Source organism: Anthonomus grandis, chromosome 6 (assembly GCF_022605725.1).
Source record: "Anthonomus grandis grandis chromosome 6, icAntGran1.3, whole genome shotgun sequence".
Lineage (NCBI taxonomy): Eukaryota > Metazoa > Arthropoda > Insecta > Coleoptera > Curculionidae > Anthonomus > Anthonomus grandis.
Genome location: NC_065551.1, coordinates 8,340,254 through 8,364,805, shown reverse-complemented (window position 1 = coordinate 8,364,805; position 24,552 = coordinate 8,340,254). Strand labels below are relative to the sequence as shown.

The following is a 24,552-nucleotide window of genomic DNA, read 5'->3' as shown; positions in this document are numbered from 1 at the left end:
TTGATTGTTAATAATTTGGCTTTTACATTGTCATGACAATTGCTTGGTTACAGTGCATCCAAAAGTTTAGACAAGATTGACTGTATACAAACTTCCCGACAATTACTAACATCACTAGTCTTACCAGATTAAATATCGGCATAATATACGAATTCTTCCAAAAAGAAGGAAATATTCCCGACTTTAAAGACAGATTGAATAAAATGCAAATAGGCTTCAATAGAGTGCATACGCATTGACGAAGTAGTAAGCTGTGTATGCCACCTGGTCCCGCAGAAGTCTTTCACTGTAAGCCAAGAATCTCGTCAAAAACCTTTACTAAAGATAACTACAAATTTGATATTAAATTGATCTACAAGCCCTGTTATGTAATATCCAGGTATTTGAAATGCTGTATCAGAATATACATTGAACGAATATTTATCAAATAAATTAACTGTATCTCCACCCTCATCACTAGTTTCATCATTGAAAAACATGTGCTTAGGAATAGTATTTGACTTTTTAACATTTCTTACATGTTTCCAGAATAACCTAAGATTTAACAATAGATTATTCTCGAAAAATATAATCGCGGTCACACTGACCTCTTAACACACTACACGACTGCGGAAGCCCAGAAATCTCTTTATAATTGAGACTCTTTAAATTTCTTGTGAGCATTTTTTTTACGTAGAACTAAGCTTCTTACCTCTCTTGAAAACTTAATAGGCACAAAATAGCTGAATCATTTATACAAAAGGTCATAAAACTTATTTAGGGAAATATTTATATTAGAAGTGTTATTTATAAAGGACCAGTCGATAGATGCAAGGAAATTATTTAATAATGCAAAGTCAGCATTTTTGAAATCAAAAAACTTTATTGCATACTTTCGAAATATACATAATTATTACGGGTGTGTCATGTAGCAGTAGCCAATATCAACTTTCTTATTTTAAATGCAAACAGGGTGTCGTGTTGAAGTTGAATCCAAAAATTACTACTCAATTTTTAGATTTTTCAAAATATTCTCGATATATTTCATGTACAATGTCCTATACCAATTTTCAACTGTTTCGGAAATATTAAGTGTTTTCCAATTTATTGCAAAAATTTTTTACAACACACTCAATACTTATTTCCCATTTAAGTTTTGACAATGGTAAAGTAAACAGAAGCGATTTCAACATACCTTCATACTGATATGAGTTTAAAAACAAAATTGTGTTCTTCACTTTGGTTTAAGATGCTTAGCTTTGGATATTATTGTCTGTCAGCAATTATCAGTGTCATAGTCGTTTAAAATTCGTTAACTGATTATCAGAAGAATGGTTCATTTAACAGAAATGCACAAAATAATAATTCTAAAGATAATTTGTTGTGGAGATAACACACGGAGACTAAGTTGGTCGCTTATTCCATGAAAAATTTCCCAATTTTAATCCTGTATCCCAAGGGAGATTAGTAAAATAGAAAAGCAGTTTCGCGAGCTTGGACATGTAAGGCATATTAAAAAAAGCTTCTGCGAATGCAATAAGTGGTAGCACGAAATTCGATATTATGCTTGAGTTTGAGGAAAATTCACATACTTTTAGTCAAAAAGCAGCGGCAATGTTTAATGTTAGCCATTTATCGATTATTCGAACATTGAAAGAAAATAAAATGCATCCCTATAAATTAATACAAACTGAGAATTGGTCTACAGAAAATTCTCAGTGGATGAGAGAACAACATATCCAACACCGTTAAAAGGTCAATGTTTGGGAAGAAATTGTTGGAGATCATATCATAAGTCCCCTATTAATCGATAGCAATTTAAATGGTGATAATTATCTAACACTGCTCCAAAATAATTTCGTGCCAACTTTGACAAACTTATATCCTGATCCAGCAAACCCACAAGTTCCAGCTAATATCGTATGGTTTCAGCAGGATGGAGCACCACTCCATTGCCAAATCTCCTGAACCAAATATTTCCAAATCGGTGGATAGGAAGACGAAGACCGATGGAATGGCCAGCACGATGGCCTGATCTGACATCATTAGACTTCTTTTTATGCTGATACGTCAAAAATATTAAATACGAAACTAAAACTCTCGACTTAGCTGACTTAAAAAGACGAATAACGGTTGCGATTAGTTTGGTCATGCTTAAGACGTTGAGTGGCGTTTCTTTAAGAAGAAATTTCTATTTAAGATTAGGATGTTTCCAGGACGTTCGTGGGGAGCATATTGAACATCTACATATTACCTTGTTTTAATCGATTGACTAATGTCGTAATTTTCTGAGGACTTACATATGACTTACACCTACAGTATACCACATAGGATCTGGCTGGTTCTAATATTTCTTGGAATTTAAGTTCTCATTAAAAAAAAACTCAGCTTGTGATACGATTCAAAAAGTTTAATCGTCATGCCATTAGCCCGCTTACCATTTTCTCTACAATTTTTATTAATTGCTGTTATTTTTGATGTAGAATTAACCCTTCTCCTTCCCATAATTTTAGTAATAAAAATTTATTTCCTTACAGCCAATGTATTTGATTTACATTTTACCTGAAAACAAAGACAATATTGTAAATGTTATCTATCATCTGGATCACCTAGATATATTATCATCAAAAATAAGTTATTATTTACCTCACTGCTAGGTATATGTTTTTTCATGTTTTAGCCTTTTTGCTGTTGTGAGTAGTATAAGTCTTTTCACTAAGTCTAGCCTCACGTTGTATAATTCCTAAGGATTTAGGGTTCATGATTTCATGAATTTATAATTCTATATCTACATAACACAGGCGAACACAACCAACTTTAATAACGCACTGCAATTCGCGACGATAAATAAGCGAAGAATTTAAGAAACCTGCGATGTCGCTTTTAGATTAGTTAGAAGCGGAAACAGCAAGTGGACATACAGGGAGCGCCACCTTTGAACAGTCATTAAAAGTATAACGAGATGAAATTAGACTTAGATCATGTAGCACGGAATTGGCGCTGGCCCACAGACTATTTTGGTTGGCAACCATGAATTTTGCATATTTTGGCACTTTTAGCGTGGCCACTCGTAAAAATACGTTTTATTGGTCAGATAAAAACCCACTAGTTCATCAAGTTTGGTGCCTTGCTTGTACTGCACTGGATTTGTCCGGACTAGCTGCGGGGCTCTTGCCGGTCTTAGGTTTGTTACCTACTCGCTATTTTAGGCGCCTATCTTTTTGTTCTGGGTCGCATCGAGGTGCATCAGAGTTGTTGACGGCCCGGGTCGAGAGGATTGACTACACGGGATTTAGGTGTGCTTATATTTATAAGGTAGGAGGTGGGCTGCTATTGGTCACGAGTCCAGCAGCAGTCTCCGCCCACCCAGAACGATCTTGATGCGGCCGTCTAGAAGCGGTCGGATTAGGATACCCTTGAGAACGTTTAGCGTTTGATTTACAAACGGAGCGTATTTTATTTTCTGATGGGTGTGTATGCGCCCGGTTAGTCTTTATGCCACCGAGCGTTCACTCAATCGCGGTGTTGAGGCTAAAAAACTCCCTTCCAGGGTTTGTTTTCGCGCCATTTCAATAAGAATTTGCGGATCTCAGGATGGTCGAGAGCTTTAACACGTTCCTTGAATTTTGTGTGTCTGGCGACAATAAACTCCTCTATGGTACTCATTTTAAGGTCAGTTCTTATGTCTGAGTTTCTAATATATTGCGGAGCATTTGTGATCAGCCTAAGCGTCTTATTTTGAAATATTTCTAGGTAAGCCATAGTTGACTTTGGGATCTTTGAAAGGACACAAGACCCATATAAGAGCTTAGGTCTGATCACCTGCTTATACAAGAGGAGCTTATTGTCGAGAGACATCTTACTTTTCCTGCCCAAGAAGGGGTAGAGGCTTTGGACTAATCCATTGCACTGATTTATTTGGTTTTTAATATGATAGACAAAGGTATTTTTATTGTCAAAATGTACTCCCAGGTACTTCACCTCACTCTTCCAGGGGACCATCCTGCCCAGCACCGTTAAGTTAGGAATATCACGGTCCCATTTTTTGGTGATAAGGATTGCCTCCGTTTTATCCTCATTTATTTTAATTTTCCACCTCTCGGCCCATACCGCTATTTTATCAATGTGGCTCTGAATATACGCTGTTATTTGGTCCAGGTACTTGCAGCTCGCAAGGACACAAGTATCGTCCGCAAATAATGCCAGCTTAGAATAGTGATCGTTCTTTGGGATGTCTGCCTGGTATATATTGTACAGGGTGGGTGCCAAGGGGGAGCCCTGTGGGACTCCAGCTCTGATTTTTTTAAAATCTTGAGTGGTGTTATTAATTTGTACTGTGAACTCCCTGTTTTTTAAAAAGCTTTGAATAAATTTAGTTATACCCGGAGACACCCCAAATGTCGCCATTTTGTATATCAACCCGCCATGCCACACTCTATCGAAGGCTTTCTCGATATCGAGCGTGATCATGGCAGTTGAATACTTGGAATTGAACGAATCAACTAAACTTTGCTGGATCCTTGCAAGCTGTATTTCTGTTGATAGGCCCTTCACAAAACCACACTGTTCTGCCGGGATTATTTTTAATATATTTATTTCGTCTATTAGTCTACTTAGCACCGCTTTCTCAAAAACTTTTCCTATTGATGGGAGTAGACTGATAGGACGGTAATTTTCAGGTTTTGCTAAGTTCTTCCCGGGTTTTGGTATTAGTTTTACTATTGCCCTTTTCCATGAGTTTGGGAAATAGCAGAGGGTGAGGCATTTATTAAAAATTATCATTAATTCATATATTATGTTGTCGGGTAGCATTTTAAGCATCTTATTGTTTATGCCATCGACCCCTGGTGCTTTTCTATTTTGTTGTTTAGTGATTATATCTTTTATTTCTTGAAATCTAATTCTTTTTGGGGCATTTAAAGTTTGGTATTGAATATTTTCTATTTCTCTGTATACTTGATTAACTTGATTTAATACAGTGTGGTCCTCTGGGAAATTATTTAAATTAAATTGATTTTCTAATGAGTTGTTAAATGCTTCTACTTTTTCTATATCTGTGTAGACTAAGCTTCCATCTGGTATTTGTATGGGCGGGAACTCTGTTTTGGTTCTTCCTCTCAGAACCTTAGAGACTCTCCAGTAATTTATGTGATTTTCATCGTCGTTGTTTAATTCCTCTAGGAAATTATTCCACCTTTCATTCCTGAAGTCATGCACTTCATTTTTTATTCTTTTTGTTAATCTATTGGCTATTCTTCTTGCTTCTGGGTCTTTGTGTAACCTAGCCTGTTTATTTAATCTATTTCTTGTTCTTATTAGGTTTTTAATTCTCACTGGGAAAACCAAGGTGTGGGTATTTGGTATTGGGATTTTGGTAGTGGATTTTTCAAATGCTGTGTTAATGATGCTTGTTATTTCCTTTACTTTTTGTTCCACTTCTTCTTCAGTGTTGGGAGTTGGGAGGGGATAGGTATTAGATAACAATTCGGTAAAAAGCTGCCAGTTTGTTATCTTTTTATCCGGAAAGGGATCTTTTTTGAAAGTTTGGGCTATGGATATAAGGATTGGTGTATGGTCTGAGGAACTTAGTTGGTCAAGGTTTTCCACAGCGACATTATGGCTTAGGTTTTTTATTACTGCAATGTCTAATATGTCAGGTGTCATAAAATGATAATGAGTTGGCTCCGGTGGAGCTGCTACCCTTACTGTATTTTCTCTGACATATCTCTCAAGCTTTTGCCCGGAATTATTTTCAGTTGTGCATCCCCAGATTCTACTTTTGGCATTCCAATCCCCTGCGGCTATTGTTGGAATGTCTTCAATAAAAAGTGCATCTAAATCTTTATAGCTTAATAATTTACTAGGTGGTCTATAGATTGACATTAATAATATTTCTTTGTTGCCTATGTATACCTTTATAGCCGTATTTTCAATTACCGGGTCTGTTTCCCTTTGCGGTGCTTCTTTATGTATTATATTTCTTTTTATTATAATTGCTGTTCCTCCGCCCACAACGTTAGGTCTGTCGTTTCTGTATATTTTATAATTAGGTATTTTAAATTTTGTGTAGGGCCTCAGAAAGGTTTCCTGAACCAATGCCACATCGATATTATTTGTAAGTAGAAAATCAATAAATTCGGATTTTTTAGGATATAGTGATTGTGAATTCCAACTAACGATGCTTAAGCAACTAGATAAGTCCCCCAGAGTAGCTTAGTTAGCACCTAGGAGTAATTTTATTGCTGGGTTTGAGTTTAAAGAATTTAATTTTGTTAGTAAATTATCATTTTTTTTATTTATTTCAGTTTCTGGTAAACTAAGAAGATAAAGTAAGTTATTATTTTTTATATTGTTTTGGTTTTTTATGTTATTATTGTTGAGCAGGACGTTTGACAGACCTGAGGTACCCGCCCCCAAGATGTCCGCCATAGGCTCCGCCCCCTTTGTATCCTGGTTCCTGTTAAGTGTTTTCTTTGCCATTTCTGCAAAGGTGGCCCCGTTTCTTTTTGTTTTAATAAAGTTCGGGTTTTTTGGGCACCGCCAGAAGTTTGCAGGGTGGTCCCCACCGCAATTGCAACACTTCGCCGGCGCTGCTCTGTCTTTTTGACATTCAGTATATAAATGTTCACCGTTACATTTATGGCAACGCGGCTTAGCATTGCAATTACTCATGGAGTGCCCAAACTCCTGACACCTATGGCATTGCCCCACTTGTCTAATGCTGTCGATGGTGAAGGTTTTTAACCTCTCAACACGTACCCTGATACAAAGGAGAGTTTCTACCTTGAATATGTCGTCCTGTTCTTTTGGGACTAAAAACCTTATAAGATCAGTCTGTCTTTTTCGCCCCGGCCCCGTCCTGAACCAGGAAAGCTCTTCCGGAGTGTAGCCCATTCTGACCAATTCATCATTGATCTCATTTAAATTAAAATTATGATCGAACCCCCTGAGGATCACGTTCAATTTTCTGTCCTCCTCCAAGAAGAAGGAGTGATACTCAATTCCTCCCTCCTTGAGGAGTCTAGTTAAATTCCTGTGATCCTGTGGGGTGACCGGGAAGACTGCCAACCCCAACCTCTCTTTTTGTATCTTAGTGAATTTAATGTTATTTTCAACAATAATTTTATATTTATGGGCCCAATTAGTTGTGTCCCTTATTACCACTTTAGGTACTTTGGAGAGGGTGGGTTCAGCACTCTTTTTATTCCCCGCGATAGAGAGACCGCTTAATGGCATAAAGAGTGGGTTTTTAGGATCTTTGTTTTGATTTTCTTTAATTATTTTATTTTTTTGTGCAAGACCTGAAGTAGACGGGATCTCGCTATCATTTATGTTTTTGTGTACTTCCTCCTGGTCCGAGACAGCCATTTCGTCACCCTGTGGGGGCGACGAAACACCTGCCTCTTCCCTGGGGCGTTTTCTGGGTTGTTCTGAGTTATTATTTTTTTTGGGGGCGAGATTTGCCGTCGCATTCAGGTGTTCTGCGAGTTTTTTATTGTTTTCTACTTGCTTTAGGTTCTCTTGGGTCATCCCTTCGAGCTTTTGATTCAGTACAGAGACCTCATTTTTTAATTGTTGGTTTTCAGCAAAAATTGCATTTAATTTTTCTTCAAATTTTTCGAGTTTGTTTTTAAGTTCATTTATTTTTGTGTCTCTGTCCTGAATCTCCTGCTCGAGTTCCCGATTCCGCCTCTCTACTTGCCTCACCTTCTCGTGCTGGAGAGGCAATTCCACTACTGAACTTGCTCCCTTTTGCATGCCCGGGTCGGGATTGGTTTTCAGGGAAAGTTTTAGGGTTCTTATTATTTTTGGGTCGGGTTTATCTTGGGTTGTCGTTTTTTTAGTTCTTGAGGAAAGGGACGAGGATGAGCCCTCCGATGACTTACCCCGCTCTTTGGGTTTCTTTTGTTTACTGTCATCACTTTTGGTGGAAAAGTCGGTTAGGTAGCCATCGGACGTGTCCATCTTTTCCCTTTCAAGCGACATTCTCTTATTTGGCCCCCCTCCGACTATGGGGGGCGAATTGGTTTTAGTCTCCGCCGTGCGCTGTTTATTGATATTAAAGTTAATAAAACAATCAGAAGCCTTTATTTATTTTAAACTGGGGTGTCTACGAATAAGTTTGCTTTGCTATAACTTCACTCTGGCGCTGTCAGAGTGAGAACTCAAGTTTGGTGCCTAACTTAGTTAAAGTTAGGTTTGGATTTAATGTCTGGTCAAGTATTATGGGTACCCACGTGATGGGGTTGTTTTTTTAATGAGAACTTAAATTCCAAGAAATATTAGAACCAGCGATCTAGATCCTATGTGGTATACTGTAGGTGTAAGTCATATGAAACCGAAGACGAGCTGACACGTGTTATAGAAGCTTTTAACAGACTTACCTCAGAAATGATCAGAAAATCAGGTGAAGTAGTAATGAGACCGAGTATGTTGTGTATGCGAGAAAATGTTGGCTTCGTTAAACACTATTAAATCCTAAAATGTTACTTGTTAGTTTGCAGTGTTCTTTGCACGATCAATAATAATTTAAAGTAATAATTTTAATAGAAATATCAAAGCCTAATAGTACAAAATCTTCATTTTGTTAATTTTAATGATTTACCTTGACCCAACATATTATAATAAAATATTTTATACATGGTTGAAAAGCATTTCTAAAGAAGAATAAGAATATTTAATAAACAAAAAATATGAATATGAAAATTAAATAATAAACCACAAAAAAAATTAACTTTGGCCTCAGTCAACATAGTGGCTCTAGATTATTTTTTACTTTATATTTAAATACTCCCTCATTTCTTACCGCGACCCTGAAAATTTCAGATATAAAGAAAAATTACGAGACAGTTTTACCACTAACCACAACTCTTTAATTTTACTCTCGACACGTGTTTCGCTAACGATGGTAATATCTTCGGGAGAAGATTAAAATTTTTAGAAAACATTAAAATTTACTAAAGAGTTTTAATCTTCTCTCGAAGATGCTAACATCGTTAGCGAAACACGTGTCGAAAGTAAAAATAAAAAGTTTTGGTTAGTGGTAAAACTGTCTCGTAATTTGAGTGTCACACCAAAGATTCTAACTAGGACTAAGATATAAAGGATTTTATAAAACGCACATTTTTCTTTTTTTCCTTGTATATCCGTTGGCCGGAACCGTGTCCAAATGTTTAAAATGCGATCGTGTGGTCTCAGATTCGAATCTTGGCATGGCATGGTTGTTTGTGTATGTCTTTACAAAAAATCAAAATAAACAAAACTAATCTGGGCGGCAGTCGATAAATATCGACTCTAGTCCACTCGTGGTTCGCCCATATTAAACTGTAGGTCCATTAAAATCAACTTGTATATCCCTTGCTATTCTGAGTTCAAAGAAGTAGATGACATATTTTTTAAAGGCACTTGATAGCACAACTTTTTGCCATTTTATCCACCCTGTAACTTTAACGGTTTTCAATACTTCCATGTACATCATTTCAAGCAATGAAATTCAGCATCCTAATTTAACAGTTAGCATTATGTTAAAAAAAGGCTCCTATCGTTTCTGTCCAAATATAAAATTCTCACTCCTCATCAGTTTGGATTTTTGAATAACAAATGCACACTGCTGTTTTCTCTGTTTAATAATGTATACTCCAGCCTGAACAACCATCATTCAACAACGACAATCTTTTGTGATTTTTCAAAAGCATTTGATTGTGTAAATCACAAGATTCTAATTAACAAGTTACAGTATTACGGATTCAGAGATACGCCTCTTCAAAGGCTTAAGTCGTATCTTAATAACAGAAGCCAGCTTGTAAGGGTTGATGAGACGACGTCTTCTTTCAAGCCAATTAAATGTGGAGTACCTCAGGAATCTGTTTTAGGCCCTATTTTGTTTCTGCTGTTTATCAACGACATTGCTAACCTGAATATTAGCGGAAAAATTTTTCTCTTCGCGAACGATACCAGTTTCACTTGGAGCAATCCGGACAACACAACACTCCATAGTATCATTTCTATTGACTTATTGACTATAAAGTATTGGTGCGATTCTAATCTCATGTGCCTTAACATTTCTAAAACTAAGGCTTTATCATATAAAAGTACATTGCAATCTTTTATACTAAATAACACCACTATTGACGTCGTTGATTCAGTAAGATTCTTGGGACTTATTGTGGATAACTTCTTCAAATGGGATTTGTATATCGACGCTTTATTAAAAAAATTAAGCTATGCCTGTTTTGCGCTCAGATCAGTTTCTAGGGAACTTAATTTGTCCACTGCTAAAGCAGGGTATTATGCGCTTTTTGAGTCACATCCCCGTTATGCCCTTCCATTCTCGGGTACGTATTGCGTTACTCAATTTGAACGTATTTTCAAGCTTCAAAAAAGAGCTGTTCGTTACTTACTTGGGCTAAACAGTGGAACCCACTGCCAGGATTTATTTCAAAGATTTAAAATTTTAACACTTCCTTGATGCATGATCTTTATCTTCCAACCCCTCGCTCAGAGCTAGTCAAAAAATCGATTCTGTATAATGCGAAAAAATTGCACAATCATCTGCCATTAGAAATAAAGTCCATACCTTCCTTTCCCTCATTTCGTAAAGCTTTCAATCGTACCTAGTGGAGAGAGCCTTGTATGGAGTAAACGACTTTTTTATTCATTCTTAAATTTAATTTTCCATACACTTTTTAATAAAAAAGAAATATAAAACATAAAAAACTTCTTTTTTTTTAATATTGTATTGTGCGCCTTTGTGTTGTTATTTATACTTGATTTGTTTACCTCTTGACTTTGTATACATTTTAGTGTATATTGATTTTTGTTTTTTATTTACTCACTAATTTATTTATTTATTTTTTTAAGTTATGTATTTTCTTATTTTTACTTAGGCTGTGTCTATAAATTGTAAAATTTGTTGACAATAAAGCATTATATATTTTATGTAATGATTGATTTTTATGGCAAAATATCCATTATATTTACTTTCTGTGATAGCTATATTTATTGAGGGTGATAATTTAAAAACTTGAAATGGCCATATTATCTCACTCTTTGCAACCCTTTAAACAGGATGAGATACACCCCTAAAATCTTAAATAGAAAGGGGGGTCGAGTGATGGATATATCGTTTTGAAGATCGTGAAAAATGTAAGCGTTCTTCTAAAGATAAATTTCCGTGTGGGAACCTGACTTTCAAATTCCTGCACTATAAGTGGTTCGATAGACCTCTGTAGCATATCAACATATATGTCACCATTTAAAATTCCTGGTATAAATATTGAGCCCATAACACCATCTTCCAATATACCACCCCAAACATTAAATTTCTGGAAACAGGTAGTCAGACTGACATTGCCTTTGTTTTCGTACAACACGACGTTTCGGTCGGTAAGTATCTCCGACCGTTATCAAGTGTAAACTAAAGCAATTTCCTATTTTGCAGGCTTATATATGATTGATGGGGTCAATGAGTCGTGAATTCTAATGATGCGCGAAGAGAGCGTCTGCTAGAAGAGGTGTCCATATGTTGGGAACATCCACACTGGGTTGGCTGAAGACTGGTTTTACGTTATGTAGGCAGCTTCCAGAAATTTCCTTTTTCGCCAGTGTGATTCCTTCCTTAGAATTTTTGTTTCAGACTAGTGAATGTTATGGCCGTTTGTCCAAGCATGTTCAGCAATGCCTGATCTGGCTACTTCTCCAGTGGTCGTTCATTTACTATGTTCCTTGGTCCTAACTGTCAAAGGTCTTTTGGTTTCGCCAATATATGAGTTCCCACACTCACAAGGGATCTGGTAGATGCAGTTTTTGGTGTGTGCTGTAGATTCTGGCTTTGTTTTGGAAACAGAACTTCTTATTGTATTGCCAGATCTATGCTCTCAGGCTATTCGTCGGATTTTCTCGGATGTACCTTTTATATAGGGGATTGCGAGAAGCCCAGTTGATTCATCCTCTTGCTTGGTTCTGGTTTTCTTCGCAATCGACCTCTGGATAAGTTTTTTGGGATAGCCATTCTGCTACAGATCTTTAGTCAGAAGTGCTACTTCCGCCTTGAAGTCTGCATCGTTATTGCAGATGGTTACAGCTCGGTTGTACAGAGACCTGATGATTCCAACTTTAGTCGAACCAGAGTGATTGGAATCAGAGTGTAGGTATTGTCCAGTGTGGGTTTTCGATACACAGACGTTCTTATAATGCCAATTAAATTTCTGGCTGTACTGGGTATGCCCCTCTCTAAATATGTGTGGGTTCTCGTCATTCCAGTAACGACAGTTACGAATAAGTTATTAACATGCCTATTTAAATAAAACTCATCCCTGAAGCAAAGTCGAGGTTTTGCCGTAATTCTATGTCATTATTTGTCAAAACTCGATTCTTCTGCCCGGGTCGTCGTCACCAAGTTCTATCAATATGTGCAGTTTATAGGGATAAAACTTGAAACTTAAGAACCTTTCTTATTGATTCACGAGATAATCCAGTTGCTACAACTGCTTGACGAGTTGATAAGGTTGGATTCATTGCAAACTGACCCAGAATTTCAATTAGCCCTGACCGTCGACTAATCTCGGCTGATTTTCCTTTTTCTGTCCTTAAGAAACATTTATACTAAGACCCATAAATGATAATGTCTACACGTTCATCTATGTTGTACACCATTGTTAAAGATAAGAAGTGCTGATTTTTATTTAAACTGAACCGAAAGTCAATTGTTCTTAAAAAATAACACAAGTACAAGTTACTTTTAAAGTAAATTCTGTAATAATAAAATGCAAATGTTATTATTAAGGCTTTTTTTCTGCAAAAAAATCATAGCAAATAAACCAAGACAAAATAACTAGGGGCTTGACATTGTATTTAGAATTCTTAAGAGACTTGCCAGTATATTGGTAACTATCATTCTGAACATTAATTAAGTAATAATAAAAAATTTCAAAAATGTGTTTTCATTTATTGTTTTCCTTGATTAACAGAGAAGATTTTTGAATGTCTTTCTGTGGTATCATTGGAAAGCATTTCTCAAGAGCTTCAAGATGACGATGCTGATTATCACTCCACCCCACCCCCCTTGATAATTAAGATTTTAGGCTGCCACCCTGTCCAAGAGGTTGCAGATAAGGGTAAGATGTGATATGGTTGTTTTTCTATTAGTTAGTTAGAGTTATCAAGACCATTTACTTTTAAGGTTTTTTTATTGTAAACTATTTGTTTCAGATTTTAGGAATAGACAAATTGGGGACTAGCACAGCATTTTAATTAAAGCTAAAAGTGACACAGTTTGGCAGCACCTTTCTGAAATGATATTTAAATGAATTCCAGGTATTAACAATAACTTACCTTTTAATTTTTCTTGTTCTTTACTCTCAAAATCATCTGAGTACATATCTAGCTCTGGTTCCCGGACAGTTTTTTTTCCTTTACTTTTGTTCTCTATTTTAGCTTGAATCTGTTCATAGGTCTCCTGATAAACATCCATATTTCCAAGTTTTGTTAGAATCTAGAATAATATTCACTAATAAATTTTGTGGATAATTGTTGCTTAATACCCACTTGATTCGCTAACTCTGTAAGTTTAGTAACATCTTCTGAAATTACAAGGGTGCCAGCCTTTTTCCTTTTTAATTTTTCTAGGCTTGATAGCTTGCTCATCTCCCCACCTAGTCTTTTTATTGCTTGATTTATGGTCTCTTTTGGCTTCATGTAACCTAAAATTAAAAGAAAAAAGTACATGATAAACAACACACAAATTATAGTTATTACTCAGTATTTTTTTGTAAGTATCAATTTCAGAAAAATCTTCATCCATCTCTTCTTCTGAGTCACTGTCGGCAGCCAGTCCGGCTTCTTCTATATCATATTTTCCTGCTGTTTCTGAATTATGCTTGATTTTTTGCCAGTCAATGTTATCAAGCCAATTGTCTCGTACCTTAAACACATTTTTAATAATTATATATTAGATAAAAAAATTTCTTTCATGTGAATTTGCCAGCTGAAAATTACTTCTTTTTCATTCTTCCATATAAAATGGCCATCTCTATCAAAGTGCCCTTCTTCAAGCTCTTCTCTCATATTAAAGGCAGTCATTTTCTGTTCTCCATCCTGGCGAGCAAGACCTATTAAAAAAATATAATGGGTAGTAAAAATGTCTGGCATTTCATATGTCGCATAACGTATCAGAAGAGGAGATTAGGGAACAACTAGACTGGTTGAATGTACATTTACAAGGTATAAACGAATGTGATAGTTTTAAAAATGTAATTAATTTAAACATATGTGACAACGTAGCCCCCCTTCTTGAACTTCTAGTAATTAATAAGCGGTTCTAGACCACGCAGATCTACGAAGCTGAACCGTCTTAGTCTAAATCCACATTGGTACGTAATTAAGTTTTGAAATGAATAAAAGAATGTTTCCTTTTTTTTCAATAAAAAATTTAATATGTTAAAAATATAAAAACTGTTTTAAAAAAATATGAATACAAAATTGAGTCGATCTTGCGACTTAGGCGGTACAGTCAAATCTGATTATTTAAAAGTTCACACACAAGCACAAAAACGTTTTTCTTATAGTTCTTCGTCAGCTAAAATTGGGGAACGGTCGAATGGATGAACCAGTGGCGTAACGTAACAATTATGGATAAGTGAGGCTGTCAAGCCTATCCGTGACTTTTATCCCATCCACTAGAGACTAGCGTATCCGTAAAATGACGTTATATTTTTACTTGAGTTTTAGGTGTTTACAACAATTTTGACTTCCCACAATTGCTTCAACCTATTTTTATACCTTGATTGTAAAGGGGTTCTCGGATCCCATAGAGGCCATTAAAATTAAAAGCTAAAGTTAAAATTGTAATATTATCCTCATTGGCGCGAAGCTCGAAGGTAAAACCCTGGTTCTCCTTCATATATACTAGGAAACCTTGGTGTTCCAAATAATTTTATCACTAACTGTTAATTAAAAAGCCGCCATAGTCACATTTAAAATATGTCGAACCCGGGGTCTAACCCAAACTCGATATCCTAAAAAGGATGGTACAAAATATCAACTAGTAAAAAAGAATTTGGTAAATATTCAAAAATAACAATAAAAAACAAGTAGTACAACGGATCAAAAATATGGAATAAAGTTCGAATTAACCAACTTCTATCCTTCACGTAGGTACGAGAAACCTTTCGGGTTTCTTAATGGCTGATAGCAATCACGTGGTCCTAACGGATCCGTAATTAGGTATCAATGTGGATTCAGGCTTACTCAGGTGGACTTTTTGTGGGATGCGTTGGAGAAGGGATATTAAGTGAATATAATATACACTGATTTCACCAAGGCGTTCGACAGGGTACCTCACAATATTTTGTTCCATAAACTAAAAATGATTGGTATTGATGAACCTTTATTGTCCTGGTACAAAAGCTACTTACTTGTCTGATCGTAGACTGATTGTTAAAACTGGTATTTTTCTTTCTAAAACTATTCAGGTTTTATCCAGAGTGCCTCAAGGCTCTCATCTCGGGCCACTTCTTTTTAATATTTTTATATTTAATGATATAGATAAATGTTTTTTTTCGAATTCAAAATAAGCTTTATTATCAAAAGATAATTACATCTTGTGGACAAAGCTTATTAATAATTAAAATATACAGTCATAAAATTTCAATATACTGTATATTCTAATTGAATTCTAATGGTAAACCAAAATAAAAAGCATGATCATGGTAGATGAAATAAAAGAACAACAAAGAAACATACAAGTTAAAGAGTTGGGACACCAAATTTCTTAAACTAATCTTCGCCTTTTTTCTAAATAATTTATAAAATGCAATCTTCCGAAGTGACTGTGGAAGGTAGTTAAATTTTTTACCATTATAAATAATAGAATTAGTTAAGGCTGATGACAGTATTGGTAAACATATGTTAAAAGCTGATCAAGTATTATTTATATTAACTGTATGAATTAACGATGAGAAACAGTTTCAAAAATGAAAATTGAAAGAATTTTTTCTTTAATAAAATAAGTCCACACGAATATCTTAGCGCTCGCTTCTGCAAAACGAACAAACAGTCAAACAAGTAGGTAGAAGCATTGCCCCAAAAAGAAATACCATATCTCAGCTGTGAGTCAGTAAGTGCATAATTAGCCTCTTTGACTACAGTCTTATTTAAATTACTCCCAAATGTTCTGGTTGCATATGAATTCCTGATGCCAACCTAAAGCATAGCTGCTCAATGTGTTTATCAAACCTTAACCTATTATCAATAAGCAAGCCTAAAAATGTATCTTTATTTATCTAAAATCAGTCATTGGTAAAGCCATGCAGAAATCATTTATATCACATTTTAAATTTAAAAGATGCGTCTTTAAAACATTAACTGTTACAGAGTTATCGTCACACCATGTTTTAACTCTGGTCAAATCATGACTAATTATTCTGTTAAGATAATGGGAATCAGTACTACTCCACAAAAGAGTATTGTCATCAGCAAAAGATGTACACTGGCCATGTCTCGAAACTGAAGGCAAGTTATTTTCATATATATGAAATAAAAGTGGACCCAGTACCGAGCCCTGAGGCACACCTGCTACAACTCAGAGCTCGTCTGACTCAGAATGAGCAAAATGAACCCTCTGACATCTGAAGCCATAAAATTCAATTTTGCGCAGTAGTATTTTGTATGAGACGCAATCAAAGGCCTTTGCCAGGTCACAAAACACCACTGCAGCCCGCTCACCATTGTTAAGGCTCAAGTAGAGTCTCTCCAGCAAATGAAAAAGAGCATCATCAGTAGTATTTTTTGAAAATTGAAAACCAAACTGGCACCTATTTATTACATTATTAGATTGCAAAAAATCAACCATCCTTTTCTTAAGTAGTTTTTCTGTAGCTAAGATATTGGTCTATAATTAGCTGCAATATCATCCCCTTGTTTAAAAATTGAAATCGCTATTGCTCGTCTTAGTAGGTATCGAAATTCACCTCTTAAAACTGATGTGTTTATACAATGTGCCAGCACAAAAAAAGCTAGTTGGGGTAAATTAATTAGATCTCTAAGTAAAATGCCATCCTAACCGGCAGAGGTCCTATTTAATTTCTCTTAGAATATCCACAATGTCCTCAGCCACTACTGGTGTGTATAAAAATGACTTTCCATACGTGATGTAGGTGAAATGCCTTGAGAAGCCACTGAACAGTAAAAATGGTTTATTGTACTAGCGTCTAACTGGAAATTACATTTTACGATACATACATAAGTCTATATTCGGTGAAATGAAGAAAAATTTTCGCAATGAATGTAAGCATCTCATGCTCTTAGAGGATACCTTCAAACCATTAGTTATCCATGATTTTTTTGACTTAGATTTAATTGTCTTAACAGGAAATTCCTTATTAAATATTCCAATGAGCTTATGAAAGAAAGAGATCAAAGGCTGCTCATTGTCACATAGTTCTACCCAATCAGTACCCAAACAAGAATGTGTAGCCAAACAAGTTTCATGTAGAGAAGATGCGGCTACGTCTTCTTTTCAATTTGACGACTTGTCTAGGAATGCAGAACTCACAGAAAACTGCCTCCTGATCCGACAAACCTGGATTTAATATAGAGCAGGACACAGTCTCATTAGAAAATTAGAGTAAACATCAAAATTAGAGCAAACATAATCCAAAAGGGTAGCTGAATTTTGTGTGATTCTTGTGAAATTAATAACATTAGCATTTTTAAACCATTTGAACTCAACAAGTAAATTTGTGTGAAAAAAAGTGATTTAACTAGCCTCCGATTTTTTTTCCGCGTAGTCAATGTTAAAGTCGCCTGTTACGATAACGGATGATTTAGGACGTAAATTACTTAAAAGTAATTCTAATTTTAACATGAAAATATCGCAACAGGAATTTGAATTTGGGGAACGATATATACAAGTTACAAACAACTTCATTACTTTATTAAAGTTTCGACCTTCTGAATCATTTCGCAAAAGTACCATGGTTCCACCATGTATAGAATGATTTCTGCAGAGCTCAGATATAATACTTCAGTTAGAAATAAACTGACCCATTACTTTTAAATCAATGTTCAGTAATCAATAAGACCTCTGGAAACCCAATATGTTCCAAGAATATCTCCAAATTATAAGTTTTAGCTCTAATATATTGAACATTAATTAAACGAGTTCTAAACATATTGATGCCGCTTCGATGGTAAGATCTAAAAAAGAATTATCAACAGCTGAAACATGAGTGGCAGAAGACAAACTATCACACACTATGATTTTTGGTGTATTGGAAATTTGTAGGCCCTTTTCCTGATCATAATTTTCTTTGTCACTCACTAATGTATTGATTGGTACATGAATTAAATTTGATATTTTAGGTTTTTATTTATCTATTTACTAAATTTATATTTATTCGTCAAACAGACGGGAGCCCAATTACAGGAAAATCAAAACTAGCAATGGTAAAATATAACACATAAAGTACTAAAAACTAAAAAAAAAGAACTAAACTCTGGATTAAATTATTTAACACAGCCAGAGTTCAAATTAAATTACAAAATGTAATACAATAAGTAAAATAAAATTATGAGTAATATTTAAAAAAAAAGGTACATATAAAACAGAAGAAGATAAGAACCCATCCTCCAGCTACTGCCCAGCTCACTATGTAGCACCTTGTGAACACCTGTAAAACTAGGTGCTTCAGAGAGCATTGAAAGATATTACAAGTGGAAGCAAATTTGTTGAAGTTTTTGCACATGATAAAAATAGGATCTTGATATTTAATGTAAGTTCTGGCATGATCAAGAGCAAAAGTAACATTTCTTCTGGAGGAAGGGCGAGGCACCTGCAAAGAAATGTGACCAAGAAGAGTTCCAGAATCTATGTGACCATTGAGCCATTTGAATGTGCCACAAGAATGCTACAGGGTGAGTATCTCCAAATCATCAAAGAAAATGAATTGCTGAGAGCAAAGAAAAAGCCTGCAGTTCCGAATAACAAATCCCAATAGTCATCAGCCACTATATGATCAATATGAGGGACAAATGTAAGCCTATCATCAAAAATTATTCATAGGTCTTTAAACAATTGAGTTCTGCATAAAGTGAAATTACCACTTGTATAGTTAAATATTATTGGGGTTTTGATTCTATGATAAGACATAACACAGCCTTTAGAAACATTAAGATTTAGGAGAATGCGATGACACCAATTCTTTTTTATAGAATTGGTGTCATCGCATTCTCCTGAATCTTAATGTTTCTAAAATTTTGATTGATATTGCTTTGGAGCAATAAGAAATCCAGCTTGTCCATAACACACTAGAAGATTTTTAGATCATCAGCATATGCTAGTTTGAGGCAAAGAGAAATCAGGACAAGGTACAAAGATTGGTTATACATAATCTTTTGGTAAAGAAACCATGTTGACCTATCGTTAGTTTTAATTGAACTTAAGAAAATATGGAATTATAAATAATAATCTCAAAGATTTTGGAAAATTTACATAGAATGGATATGGGACAATAATTTTCAATATTTTATAGGTCATATTTCTTGTTTATATGTTTATAGTAGCCGACCCCGGTAACACCGTGGGCAAAGTGTTCATGATGCAATCGTGTGGTCTCAGGTTTGAATCCTGACATGGGCATGGTTGTTAGTGTTTGTCTTACAAAAACAATACACTCGTGGTTCGGAACCCACGTTAAACTGTAGGTCCATAATAAACAACAAGATTGGGCGGCCGTCGAAATACGACGCGAGTCCATTGTAATTGAGGAAGAAGAAGAAGGTTTATATATAATACTTTTCCAAATAATGCAAGTTTTCTAAATAAAGAGAAACTGGCTGGTTTTGAGAATTAGGTTAAAAAGATGATATAAGGGTTTACATAAGGTTACACAGAATAAATGCAATTTTTATGTATGAAACTGGAAACTCTATCTGCACCAGCGGTAAATTTTTTTTTTTTAATGTTCTACCGGCAGCTCCGATTTTAATCAGCAGAAATTGACGGCGAACTTCAACATAATCCGAGGAACAAGAGTAACAATAGGTTTCATCTGCTTGGTTAGAATCTTTATATGCAATCTGTTTCAATGTATTTATAATGTTCAGAAAGTGATTGGAGGAAATTGATTGGATTGAGGAAAAGCTGTGTTTATATTATTTTAATGAGTTTTATACCTACATTTAGTACTGTTTATTTTAAAGTGTTTGATGTTAATGAGTTTTATGACTATAATTAGCACTAAAACTGGATTTTGTATATGTTTGATGTGTGTAAAGTGTCAAATACATTAATTTGCCATGGACAATGATTCATTTTGGGTCTATTTCAATAATTATAGGAGGCTTTACAGGAAGACTATTGCTTTTTCTAAAGCTTTGTACTATCGTAGGAGAATTGATGAGTCACCAGATAAATCAAAAGAATCATGGCATATTGTTAATGAGTTGATGGGAAAAAGCCACACAACTCTTGAATTGGAATCCAATTTACATGCAGACACAATGAACTCTTACTACTGTAACATTGCTTCTAAGCTCACCAAGGATGTTTTCGTAGTTATACAGCTCAGGATTATATGAGACAAGTAAATGTGGAGAGACTTTTTTCTTTAGTCCCACTAATATTTTAGAGGTCAGAGATGTTATGAGAAAAATTAAAAATAAAACATCAGCAGGTTGGGATCAAGTCTCTTTAAGGATACACAGTTTGGGTTTCAAGAGGCCAAGAGCATGGGTAATGCTATTTTGGATCTTCTTCAATTTCTTTATAGTACACTAAATTCCAGTGAAGTTGCTGCAGCAGTGTTCTGTGACATATCCAAGGCTCTTGACTATGTGGATCACAGAATACTGTTATGGAAGATGGGGAGATATGGTTTTAGAGGGCCTTCTTTTAGGTTGGTTTAACTCCTATCTATCAGGTTGTGACCAAAGGGCTAGTTTTGGTGGTCATTGCTCTGAAAAACTACAGACTACTAAAAGGACTCCCAAGGTTCTGTACTGGGGCCGTTATTATAATGACCTTCCTTTGCTCCCCATAAAAGGTAGGGCTACTATGTTTGCAGATGACACCTCCAGCATTTGGCATGGAAAATACATTGACCAACTGAAAATGTTTCAAGATGCTGACTTGCTTATGATTAGGGAATGCAAATCCACTTTGTTTTAATATGTCAAAAACAAATCTGTTAAGTTTCAAATGTTCAATGGATTCTGTCACTATCAATGAGGAGCCAATTTTAACTCCACAATGTTGCAGGTTTTTGGGATTGACAATTGATTGCAGACTCAAATTTCAGGAATACATAATTAAAGTGTGCAGTAGGGTGTCATCAGGTTGCTATGCCCTTAGAATAATTTCTAAGAACGTAGATATTTACATTGCAAAAAATGCTTATCATGCCTTTGGGGAGTCACATCTTCGCTATAGGATTTGTTCTGCAAAAAAGAGCAATTAGAGCTCTTTGTGGAGTGAGCTGACATGTATCTTGTCAGAATCTTTTTGTGCGAAATAGAATCTTGACCCTTTGTTGCTATGGCATTCAAAAACCACCAGCAGGAAATTATAGGAGGCAGTTTGTTTGTAACTCGTCTTACATACACCCTTTAGTTGCCCATTCCATATTCAGAGCAAGTGAGAAGTTGTTTTATTTACATGCGTAAACAAATGTTGAATCCCCTTCCTCTTCATATAAAAAAACTTAACTCTTATATTAGATTTAAAAATCATTCAAAAAGATTGTTAGTTACTAAGGCATTTTATACATTATATGAGTTTTTTAATGTTTTGTCCTGATTACCAAATATGGATGTGTCATTTGGAAAAAAAATTATTGTAACTAAGTCTTAAGTTTTAGTGACTTAAATTAATTAAGGATTTGTCAATAACTCTGTTTGGGACAATAAAGCTACTTTTTAAATTTGAATAAAATCATCTTGTGTAATTGTTATCTATTTATCTTACATGTACAAGCAGCTCATGTCTTTACTGTTTCAGACCTGAAAAATAGTTTTAAAACAATTTTAACTTAGCAAATGTCATTTATACATCAAAATGATATAAATTATCACTATCCTATAATGACTGACTTCTCATCAGAATTTATAAACAGAAAACAACAATAAACAAGGTCTCCAGGATTATTTTAACATTACAATGTGGAAAGTTTAAAGATCTTCTTAACACGTTGACTGCCATGTGTATATATATTATACACAGCGTGTGTGTCACTGGCGCCATGTGTATAAAATATATACATAGTTCTATTGATGACTGCAGGCCGCGTGTATACGATTTACGCACACATTATGTGTATTTCTTATGGGTTCTCTATTTGTCCGGCGTAGGACTAACATATAATGTGATTGACGTGAAAATATTTTTCTATTTTTTGAAAATATAGCTGTTTTAAATTTTGTATTGCAAAAAAGTGCCCAATAATGCGGGTCTAAGTTGGATAGGATTTTCTTTGTTTTTTAGTAAGAAAATACCGCATTTTAGGTTAGGAAATGTAACATAAAGTAAATCGGAAAACGTTTTATTAAAAGAAAATAGGTGATAACTAAAAATTACTTCTAAACTAATGGAAAAATACACCCAATATTTAAAACATTGTGGAAAAAGTGGCATAATTGATAAAAATATGCAAAACCCCTTTATTACTTTCATTTGGCTTTATCAATTACAAACAAACATTCAACACATATTGGTGGATTACCTGGACAGGCATATGTATAAATTTTAGCGCTTGTGTATAGTCAAATACAACGGTCAAATACAAAAAAAGTGTCTCTTGCTACTATATTTGGAACTAAAATCTACTTATTAGAAAACAAAATTAATAAAACACTCCCGGCGCACCTGACCCAAGTTCTGATACACGCCTGGCAGTCAACATGTTAAAGGGGAGAGATTTTAGAAACAAATAAATCTGAGATGGCAACACAAAATTACCTTATTACTGGAAAAAGTGACTATAAAACAGTTTACTATATGGACCAGAAAAAACTTAAACCATGAATTGTTATGGATTAAATATTTCAAAAAATGCTTAAAAAAAATAAGAATTCTTGTCTGTTAATAACATTTTATCTAAAAACCAATTCAGATTCTGCACTAGTATTAGTACTTCGGATGCTATACACATGGTCACAAGAACCATAATGGAACATCTTAATAAAGATAGTAAGTGCCTTGCAACATTTCTTGATCTAGTGAAGGCTTTTGACACAGGACTTCAGGACAACTTTCTTGATGTCCTAAACATTTATGGTGTCAGAGAGGTTGTGTTAGAAGCTTTTAAGAGGCATGTTAATGATAAATATAATGATCCCTCAGAGATCCTGATAGGAATACCACAGGGTACTGTTCTTGGGCTGTTGCTTTTCTTAATCAATATAAATTCTTTAACAGATATCTTACTTGAGAGTGATATGGTGGTTTCTTATTCTGATGATGCTGTGGTACTGTTTGTGGGTCACACTTGGGAATAGGTGTGTGAAAAACATCTTAGCATTCAGATACATGAATTTGAGAATTATAATAAAGGAGGTACAATTTCCTAAATATTTAGCAGTAATCATCACTCAGAATCTCAAATGGAAATAACATGTGTTAAGATTAACTGATAACAATAGAAAATTAATTCCGAAACTTTATATGATAAGGGAAATTCTAAATGAACAACTTTTGATATATGTTTACAAAGCTCTTGTGGAGTTTTTACTGAGATGTGCTATAATAGTATGGAAAAGTTATTACAAAAATGCATATAAAGTATTTATAAATAGTATATAAATATAAACATATCTGTAATAATTTAATTTTGGTAATATATGAGTATGACTCGAGTACATATTGTGTAATATTGTATAAAATATAAGACTTTTTTTACCATCTTCTTCTCCTTCAATATCATCTTCATTTAAAACATTCGTATCGTCTACAAAATCCTCTTCATCACTATCCAAGGTGTGTTTTTTCTGATCAGGTTTAGCTGTAAACCTTTTGCCAGTGGTTTCATAAAATTCATTTTGATATTTTCTTTTAGACATTGTTGCTCAAATACGAATTTTTTTATCTTATTCAGGAATTTTAATATTCTACTAAAACAAGCAGCATAGATTAAAACTTCTTGAAAAGTAAAATCCAAAACACAAAATTTGAAATGTTTTGTTTGATTTCTTGCTAAGTTACGGGAGTTTCAGGTTATGTATAAAATGTGTCAACTTAGCGTCCGATTTTGCAAGACGTCATGGTTTAAACTTGACTAGACTTAAGGTACCTTCACAATCAATTCGTAAGTGAAGTAACGCTTGGACATGCATGGTAGATAGATAATAGGTAATAAAATCGAAATTATACCCATTTGTAATGACGTTATTTTTATTTATCTTTGTTTAGCATATATCAAACAGCGGCGACAACAAACTTTTGAAAAAAATTAGTGTTAAAAAATTATGATTATTCATCTTTTATATACTAGGTTATGTGAAATATCCGTCACTGTCAATCAAAAATATTGGTTTGTCAACTTGTTCTTCAAAGTTATTTCGAAAAGTGTTAGATAATGCCTA

At 34.6% G+C, this 24,552-nt stretch overlaps 1 protein-coding gene across 2 annotated transcripts in view; it reads right to left on the bottom strand.

The window, feature by feature from the left end:
* Positions 1-24,131, bottom strand: part of LOC126737983 (CD2 antigen cytoplasmic tail-binding protein 2 homolog) — a 113,441-nt gene extending 89,310 nt beyond the window's left edge. The window contains exons 1-5 of one of the 2 annotated variants that reach the window (XM_050443133.1): positions 23,871-24,131; positions 13,975-14,087; positions 13,735-13,900; positions 13,525-13,679; positions 13,312-13,471 (exon numbers count right to left, since the gene is read on the bottom strand). In XM_050443133.1, the coding sequence (XP_050299090.1) occupies positions 13,312-13,471; positions 13,525-13,679; positions 13,735-13,900; positions 13,975-14,087; positions 23,871-24,030 (754 nt within the window). In that variant the 5' untranslated portion in view covers positions 24,031-24,131. The remainder of the gene's footprint in view (positions 1-13,311; positions 13,472-13,524; positions 13,680-13,734; positions 13,901-13,974; positions 14,088-23,870) is intronic. The other variant, XM_050443131.1, reaches the window with a different exon arrangement.
* Positions 24,132-24,552: the final 421 nt, after the last annotated feature.